The following is a 9,614-nucleotide window of genomic DNA, read 5'->3' as shown; positions in this document are numbered from 1 at the left end:
TCCGGTAAACCAGTTAGAGCCTTCTGACTCAGATTCAGATGAGTTTATTCATGCTGTCTATCCTGAAGGTACTGTGACAATAAGAGTAAATGGACTAAAGCGGAAAATGGTTATAGATACAGGAAGTGGTAGAAACTTCATAGGAGAACATCTGTATAAGAGAGTATTGTCCAATAGAACAGAAATGAAGCCAACCAAGAAGCGATTCTATGCCTATGCCCAGACTACTCCACTTAAATGTACAGGTTATTTTGAGGCAGAGTTGAGATGGCAAGACAAGGTCATAAAAGATGACATATATGTGATGGAAGGAAATGTTGAGGCATTGCTGGGGAAGAAAACATGCTTTGCTTTACTGAACCCTGGGGTAAATGTGAACACAGTAGGCCAGAGAGATTCATTGAGTTAGCAAACAAATACCCACCACTCTTTAAAGGACGAGGTCAAATCAAGGGTTACAGTCATCAAGTTACAGTCGACGAGAAGGTCCCACCTGTAGCCCAGGGTTTAAGGAGAGCTCCTTATCCAATGATAGAAGCTGTAACCCAGGAACTAGACAAAATGCTTGACCAAGGAATAACAGGAAGTGAATGAAGGATCAGAATGGGTTTCCAATATTCTAATCGTCCCAAAGAAAGACACCAAAGAAGGGAAGTTAATCGTGCTGTGATGAGAGAAAGACATCCAGTACCAACTGTTGATAACATCTTACAAGCAGTGCAGGGAGCAAAAGTGTTTACCAAATTGGATGCACTTAAAGGATTTTGACAGTGTGAGTTAGCCCCTGAATCAAGACACCTGACCAAGTTCATCACACACAGAGGGTGCTACCGTTTCAGAAAAGTCCCGTTTGGATTGTCGAGTGCACCTGAAGCCTATCAGAAGGCTATGGACTCAATGTTATGTGGAATGCCCGGTACTGTCTGTTATATGGATGATGTGGTGGTCTTTGCGAAAGACAACAAGCAACTTGAACAGAGACAGACAAGTTTTCCAGAGATTCATGGACAGAGGTCTAACCCTGAACAGAGACAAGTGCATATTTGGATTACAACAGATTGAGATACTTGGACATGTGATTACGGCCGAAGGAATCAAACCAGACCCAAGGAAGGTCGAGGCAGTTGTTATATCGGACATAACTTCAGCCACTGTCATTACAGAATTGACCGAGATATTTGCACGATTTGTATACCCCCTAGAGGCCGTTACAGATAATGGCAAGCAGTTTGTAGGACAGCATTTTGAGTCATTCCTTATCAGTGTTTCTCAACCCAGTCCTCAAGGACCCCCTATCCTGCAGATTTTCTTTGCAACCCTGAATAGGTACCTGTTTGTAGTAATTCAGCAGTGAATGTCAGAGTTTGCACACCTTGCATAATTAAGTGCTGTGAGATGATTGGTTGAGTAAGTAAAAGCAGAGCTACCTATGCAGGGTTACAATGAAAATCTGCAGGATAGGGGGTCCTTGAGGACTGGGTTGAGAAACACTGCCTTAGATTATGTGGAATCAAACACATTCGTGCATCGCCCTACTATCCAAAGTCGAATGGCAAGATCGAGAGATTTCACAGGTATCTGAAGAAAGCCTTCAGAGCAGCCAAATGTGAAGGAAAGACATGGAAAGAGGAACTTCCAAAGATCCTAATGGCATATCGCTCAATGCCACACAGAGCGTCAGGAGAAACACCAGCCATTCTGATGTTTGGACGAGACATCCGCACAAAGTTTCCAGACCTGAAGAATGAAGGTGAGAAACCAAAAGAAAGGGAGAAAACAAAAGACATCAGAAACCATCACAGAGAATACAAAACCAAAATGAAGCAGTATGCTGACCAGACAAGCCGAGCAAAGGCACACAACTTCAAAGTTGGTGACATAGTGTACATAGCCAGCATGGAGAATGGAAAGCTAGATTCCATATTCAGAGACACTCGCTTTGTGCTGCTGAGAAACACAGCAGACAACTCATTCAATCTGGTCAACACACAAGATGGATCAAAGGTCAGCAGGAATTGCAAACATCTTTGCCACACTCCTGTAGTAATGGATTTTGATGTTTCAGAGCCAGCAGAGGCTCAAATGAACACTGAAGCTGTGGACATGCAATGTGCTCAGAGCACTCCATCAGTCGAAATCCCACCTGAACCTGACTGAAAAGCAGGTTGTCACTACCAAAAGTGGCAGGGTTATCAGAAAGCCAGTATGTTATAGAGATACTTAGAAAAAAAGGCATTAGCCTACTCCGTTACTTTTATGTTCAACTGAAAATATGGATGATTTCATCTGATGATTTGACAGGACATTCAGAAATGATATTGAAGATTTGTTTATGATTTGAAGAATGTGGAAAAAAAACAATTGTAAACAAGTTATATTTGTTATGTGACAATGCTAAATTGTGTTAGACAGTCATGTGATTTATGTTAGACAGACACACGTGATTAATATTAGAACAAATAGAAAGAAACCTTTTATGTCAAAGTAAGACTTTAATTCAAAACAAGGGGAGGGATGTAGTATAGCTGATTAGACAGCGAGTTGATGAGATATCGCGAGAACAGAACGACAGGGAACTGAAGATCAAAAGTGACTGCTCTGATTTGAACTGGAATATATGTTATTAAAGCAAGTTAAAAGAACCAAGGACTACTTATTTAAACAACACATCATCTGGACCAACCGCCTTTCCACTCTTCATCCTCTTCATAGCTGCCCTCACTTCCTCCTTGCTAATCCACCGCACTTCCTGATTCACTATCCCCGCTTCATTCAACCTTCTCTCTCATTTTCTTCATTGATCAGCCCCTCAAAGTACTCCTTCCACCTTTTCAACACACTCTCCTCGCTTGTCAGCACATTTTCATCTTTGTCTTTCATCACCCTAACCTGCTGCACGTCCTTCCCAGCTCAGTCCCTCTGTCTAGCCAGTCGGTACAAGTTCTTTTCTCCTTCCTTAGTGTCTAACCTCTCATACAACTCACCATACGCCTTTTCCTTTGCCACCTCTCTTTGCTTTACGCTGCATCTCCTTGTACTCCTGTCTACTTTCTTCATCTCTCTGACTATCCCACTTCTTCTTTGCTGACCTCTTCCTCTGTATACTTTGCTGTACTTCCTCATTCCACCACCAAGTCTCTGTGTCTTCCTTCTGTCCTGATTACACACCAAGTACCTTCCTAGCTGTCTCCCTCACTATTTCTGCAGTGCTTGCCCAGCCATCCAACACTCTTCCCGCCGTAGTGTCGGGTGCCATGGTGGGAATCCATCCATTATCCAAACCGCGTATCCTGCTCAGGGTCGCAAGGATGCTGGAGCCTATCCCAGCAGTAATTGGGCGGCAGCTGGGGAGACACCCTGGACAGGCCGCCAGTCCATCATAGATGGTGGGAATCATCTCTTGCAATATCCTCATCTCGGATAATAGGTCAGGTTATAAAAGGTCAGGTGTGTTTATATCTTGGGAGTTGGCACAGGTCAGCACAATGTCTTTGCAAACAACTGACTTTTTACATAGATTTGTCAAATCAAAGAGAAAGCCAAACATGTTATCGAATTCCCTTATTCGTTATAAACCAATGTGGAGAGAAGTAAGGGCCTGGTCTATAACCAGAGAGTAATCTATCATAAATACTTGCTCTGGTGTGTACACATTTTGACCTTCATCCCATTTGCGTTTTACAGGTGATGCCATGAATACAGGCTCAACACCTAGTTCTCTGTCACAGGGATTCTTTCAGACACAAATCCGGTGTCTATACTTCTGCATTTAGTCATTCAGCCCATGCAGCTGTGACAAGGCCAAGTCTCTCTGCAGGTCTTTTGACTGGAGTGTTTTACCAATGGTGTAAATTGCAAGGACACATGAGCACAAAAACAGGTGAAATCGTGTTTTATTTTGAAAATAACTGAAACACGTTTAGAGGTATTGTCTTGAAACAGATGAGAAAAGAAGTGCTTAAACCACTGTATGCTAAAAACGCACTGACCGTAAAATATACCAAAGAATTAGAAAAATCCTCATTGTAAGAGTTACATGTAGAAGTTCACAGTAAATCCTGTTTGTTGCAAAGGCAACTCTCCTTTGAATTTTAATTCAAAACACAAAATCAAATGTTCTTTAGTTATTTGCTGTTCTATTCTCTTTTGACTCATGTTTAATTTGAATTCGTTTTTCAGTTGAGATTGCACAGAATTACAAATCACCTCCTGGAGTGTCTTTTTCATGTGGTCAGTCCTGTTGCTATTTCAACAGAGATGTCATTGTTAGGTCAGGACAATGTAAATGAAATGAACAGCTGTAGTTTAGTGGAATGGGCATAAATTCACCTCCAGAAAAATATCTTCACAACAAATTTGGCAACTCCGCATTAATGAGATATTAATGACCAATTTTAACTTACTCAAATAGTGATCAATAGTGATCAATGAATGGTGAGCACTCCGTCCATTAACCAGAGCGCTCACCCTGCTCCCTGGAAGCCAGGGAGCCTGGGTCTTGGGGAGCCTGGGAGGACCCTGGGACCCAGGGTCGCGTCATGCGTTTTAAAACGAGTGCAGTTCTTCAATGTCACCACTTGGTGGGACTGCAGTATCATATCAAGAAATATGTGCATTAAACAATGACTCTTAAGGAAATATGTGGGTGGAAATCACTAGCTAATTAGGGGATTTACATTTGTATTATATTAATTATAACTGGTGAAGAACGTGACACAAATTAACAAACTTTACGCTAAGGGTAAAAACTGAGGTGGTTTAGAGAAAATTAAAACTGACGTTTCAAACTGATGTGACAAAAATTGAGTGTTGCTTTATATGTACTGTGATTTTTCCCTTTATCCTTATATCACATAAGAATCAGAACCAAAATACAAGACGATGTATGACAACAGCCTGTCTTTGAAAAAAAAAAAATCAAGTATTCAAAAAAAAAAAATCTGTCAACACAGTATAAACTCAAAACATCTTGTAACCACATGAATACATGACAGTACAGTCTATACATTAGCTGATCAGTGCATATAACTGGACATCTTTTGACTTCTCTGCCCAGCTATTGCTGAAAAAATCCACTGAACTACAAGCATGGGCTGAGGGCCACTAGACAAGGACTAGAGGGATATGTGATGCTCATGAACTGTGGTTGCCAACAGGATTTTAAAAATATGGTCTGGCAAGACAATTTTGGGAAAAAAACCCTAACGTATTAGCATAACTGCAGCTTTTACTAAAATGACATTCATACAGAGAGCTTTTCCAGGTTGGCTGTGAAGACTGTGAACTGGCACTTTCTGAAGCAAGGTGCTTCCTCAAACATATGACAACTCCCTCATGTGGATTGTCCAATACTGACCGGACAGTGAGGTGAAGCATGTTCTTAGTTCATTTACTGCCGGTGAGGTAGAGCAGAATAGCGTTGGGGACTTCCATGGTCTCGTCCTTCACTAGCACAATGTCATAGGAGTTCAGATAAGAAGGCTTCCTCTCCTCCACCTAAGGCAAACCAAAGGGATAACCGTAAGTACAAAAAATAGAAAACTAAATGGACTAACTTAATAGTCATCAGTGACAAAACTTGGAAGTGTGCACAATTCCTAAGAACATAAATGTTTTCATTCCAAAAAAAAAAAACATTCAATGCTCATTTTGGAGTATGCTGAATTTTGTTACGGAGAAAACCTGCATATGCATCTCCCTCTGTGCCACCGATTGAGAAGCAATGCCCCAGTGTTTCAAAGAAAGAAAGAAAAAATGTCACAATTCAAATGATGTGTAAGCAATCAACAAGCACTTTTGATGAGGTTTCTTCAAATATATTAATATCGGAGATTTTTTCTGAGTCTGTCACTCAATGTTTTGTTGCAATGGGTAGCATGGTGGCACAGTGGTTAATGCTGTCGCCTCACAGCAAGAAGGTCCTGAGTTCAAACCCTGGGGTTTTTCAACCTAGGGGGTCATCCCAGGTCATCCTCTGTGTGGAGTTTGCATGTTCTCCCCGTGTCTGCAGTGGGTTTTCTGCGGGTGCTCCGGTTTCCCCCACCATCAAAAAGACATGCATGTTAGGGTTAATACTCCTGTCTGTGCCCTTGACCAAGACATGGCAAAACGAATTGGGAGTTGGTCCCTGGGTGCGGTACGGCAGCTGCCCATTGCTCCTAGCTACACAGCTAGGATGGGTTAAATGCAGAGCGTAATTTCCCTACAGGGTGTGTAAAGTATCTCAAAAAAAAAAAAGAAAGAAAAAAGAAATCAACAAATCTTACCCATAACGTCCAAGAATTGGAGAAAAAGGGAAATGAGCTCCTAAAAAAGCAGGAGGGTATCCTTTGCTGTGTGGTAAATCACTTAAGGTAAGTACTTGCACTTCTGTTTTTTTATGGTGGACGTGTATTTATTGTTATAGCAGAGCGGCATACCAAGGGTGGTGTCCAGTTACCTGCTAAATCGCTTTCCTCTTTCAGTACATTCTTGTTTTTGTTTTATGAACCTGAGCAACCATCCCCTCCCGACCCTTCCTCCAGATTGCTGATAACATAAGTAATCACCTTGTCATTGAGAAAACCGATCTTGAGGATGTTCTCCATGTCTTGCACCCCGTCGGCCATAGTCAGATCTCCAAGGGAATCGCCCAGCAGCAGCACATTAGGACGCATCCGCAGCTCCTGGAAATGGCCGGTGTTGAGCAGAGCGCCTTCCCTCTTGTTGTAGATGTGGATCAGCTCTCCTTTGAAAGCCTTCAACACTCCCTGTATAGGTTGGCAGTACAAGACTGAATGTCTTCCTGGTGGCATAGAGTACTGTGGTATTAACTCAGCACCGCCAATGCTGCTATTTTTTTATTAAAAAATGTTTTTTTGCTGGAGCTACATTTGGCAACAAAAAGATAGAGGAAAATGTCCAATGGAGTCATTACTTATCAATGGAAGTGTCACTGTCGTGTCATATAATGCTGCCTGCTGGTATTAAATTACAAGATGACCTTGTAAATTCTAGTCTCACAAGAGCAGAAACTTTTTTCCAGTTTTGAGAGTCACTATTCAACGTGATGTTGAAGGAGCTGGAGTGGAAAAAGGACTGTAAACAACTCTCTCTAGTGACAAAGGTTGTCGGTTATCATCAGTTATCAACAATACTACAGGGTAACAGCAGTGTAAAAACAACTCTGATACAGGCCATCCAGATGAGAAAGTATTTTAATTTCATTCCAGTTCTAATTCTGTTATTGCTACAAAAGTTTGAATGATAATATTTTCATGACAATGTTACTCACGGTCTCATCAAAGTCCATATAGTTGGAGAAGACTTTGACATTGGGGTGGAAAACCCCGGCCTGGAGAATCACCTCTTCTAAGACGTCTCCTATCCCAGCAGAAAAGATAAGAAGAGGGATGCTGTGCTCCTGCAGGTGGTCAAAGAACAGCTTGTAGCCATCCCTGTTGAAACACCATGCCATTATTGGAAGGAAACGTGAGACAGGAACACAACTAAAGCCAATGTCACTGACACTATTTTTAGTATTTGTGAACTCTAAGCAAGGATACCACATGACTACAATGGCTGTCAGGCTTTGAGGGAAGACATGTGCACAAACCTTAGCATGGCATCTGACTCCCGAATCACTTTGGCCAAAAGGTCTTTCCTGATCTTCTGTTGCACCAGAAGTTCATGAGCTTTTGTCCACCTTAGAAATTAAAATCCAGCATTGTTGTATAGCAGAGCAAAAGTGAAGTGATTACAACAAATCAAAAGAAGTTGAGATCTGCTGACACATCTGTCAGATACTCACCACTCCACCATGAGGGGCAGCTTCTCTTCTATTGACCGTGAAGAGTCAATCTCTATAGGATAGTATATGTTGAGCAGTTCCTTCAGCTGGGAGAGAATGGAGAACACTCAGAAAGCTGTAACTAGCATGCATCTAGAAAAGACAGTCACGATTCACTAAATCAGTGATTATCTAAAATATTTATGAAAAACTGGCATTGCCAAGTGTGATCATTTGGTTGCATTTTTGGTCTGCGTGAGATAATTGTGTAAGTATCTGTCATTATTTTTATTTTATTTTGCAGTCAAACTTTTCAATTGTGTCATCATATAGATGAACATTAAGATGGTCATCTAAATACACTATTAGTAAACTATATCATTAAGTGTGATACATTAAATTGCATATTTAAGGCTATATTTATACCACCATCAACAGACCAACAAATGGATGATACCATTTTTTGCACTGGCATCATCATCTGTGATATTTGCCTACACCAGTTCTACTGAATGACAAAGGTTGAATCAAATAAAGTTACAGGCCACTCTCTTGCTTCTTCCCTGATGTTATACGTACCTGTTTTTTACATTCGTCGCTGATGAGATTGCTGTTGTCCAAAATGTCTGCAATGAAAAATAAAATGTTAAGAATTACAGTATGTTTCAACAGATTGGCTGTATATTATCATGGATGTAAATATTCAACCAAATCATTTGGCACTTACTGTGACAAGTGGGACAGCGCTTTCCATTGTATGCAAATCTAGTCAGCGTCATGTCAAAGTCTGAGATCACCTGGGGAAAATAAAAAACGAACATATTATACATTTAGTGCAGATGTTACGTATGGTAGGAGAGCTGTCTGAGGACTGTGTACCTGTATGGTGTTAGAGCCAGCTTTCTTCATAGCTTGTAGGATCTCCTCTACCCTTTGAGGGTCCCTCATGTGCACCGACGGGTTGGATAACTCGGGAATCTAAGCAAATGAGTGAGGGTGGTGTGTGTACGAGTACCAGAAAGGGAAAGATCGATCGATTGATTTATGCACGTTGCAGCGTTTCGCATAGCATGCTCTGTATTACCTTTTGGAAAGCAACAAGTTTTCACTCACTGACAAGTACAATGTCTGCTTATTATTACCTCAGATGGTCAGCTTCCAGCAACAACAGATTTCCATAGCTACAAGTTACTGGCTGCCTCGGTAGGGTAAGATCGTACAAAACCCTTCAGCGATAACGTCATAAATTAAAACCTTCATTCATGCTTGGGGAGTTTATTGTTATCTAGGCAACGCGCGTGCTGCCTCACATATCAGACAATTGAACAAAGTTGAATCCGCTAACTTACCTGACGGCTGCCTGTGGCTAACGGGAAGTGGCCAACTAAGCTAGCTTGCGAGGCTATACTATACATTAAAACTCGCTGGACAGGCTTCACTTACCATTTTCATGGAGATGTTTTTTCGATTAATAAAGCCTTAATTCTATAACAAGGCGTGTCATCAATGGCAAGCAGGGTTATTCTACTTTTAGAGGATCACTCTGCGTTAGCTGGAGTCAGTGGCGCTTACTTGCATAACTTGAGGACGGACGGGGTGAACTCTGTCCGAAGTCAAACAACACCGAGATCATTGGTTCCTACATCTCCACGTCACACCTCGGTGTTTCGACACCCCGAGAACGACCCTTTTGGCCATCAAAAAAAAAACAAAATCAAAAAAATCAAACTAACGCAGTTTACCTCACCACTGAAGCTCTCTGTGCAGTTACCAATTTTGTAATGTGATCTTCAAGTTTCACGTTTATCTGTCTTATATGAAAGCAAGTTTGCACTTATTCTCATAA

The 9,614-nt window shown here is 41.4% G+C and overlaps 1 protein-coding gene across 2 annotated transcripts; it reads right to left on the bottom strand.

The window, feature by feature from the left end:
* Positions 1 to 3,886: 3,886 nt before the first annotated feature.
* Positions 3,887 to 9,364, bottom strand: LOC130119467 (cytosolic 5'-nucleotidase 3-like). Of its 2 annotated transcripts, none has more exons than XM_056287974.1 (9): positions 9,212 to 9,364; positions 8,648 to 8,746; positions 8,496 to 8,565; positions 8,348 to 8,394; positions 7,790 to 7,875; positions 7,595 to 7,684; positions 7,274 to 7,436; positions 6,549 to 6,749; positions 3,887 to 5,496 (listed from the first exon to the last, which is right to left on the bottom strand). In XM_056287974.1, the coding sequence occupies exons 1-9, from the start codon at positions 9,218 to 9,220 to the stop codon at positions 5,386 to 5,388; spliced, it is 876 nt and encodes a 291-aa protein (XP_056143949.1). In that variant the 5' UTR covers positions 9,221 to 9,364; the 3' UTR covers positions 3,887 to 5,385. The 2 variants fall into 2 exon arrangements, with proteins under 2 accessions (XP_056143949.1, XP_056143950.1); XM_056287975.1 differs by having other exon boundaries at positions 9,341 to 9,356.
* Positions 9,365 to 9,614: the final 250 nt, after the last annotated feature.

Source organism: Lampris incognitus, chromosome 10 (assembly GCF_029633865.1).
Source record: "Lampris incognitus isolate fLamInc1 chromosome 10, fLamInc1.hap2, whole genome shotgun sequence".
In the NCBI taxonomy this organism is placed as follows: domain Eukaryota; kingdom Metazoa; phylum Chordata; class Actinopteri; order Lampriformes; family Lampridae; genus Lampris; species Lampris incognitus.
This window is presented reverse-complemented; position numbering and strand designations above follow the sequence as displayed.

Bases quoted from the DNA above. Each gene is read 5' to 3' on its own strand.
- LOC130119467 (XM_056287974.1), bottom strand. The intron at 8,566-8,647 runs GTACACAGTCCT...TATTTTCCCCAG, and splicing joins CTGGCTCTAACACCATACAG to GTGATCTCAGACTTTGACAT. The intron at 7,437-7,594 runs GTTTGTGCACAT...GTGTTTCAACAG, and splicing joins GAGTCAGATGCCATGCTAAG to GGATGGCTACAAGCTGTTCT.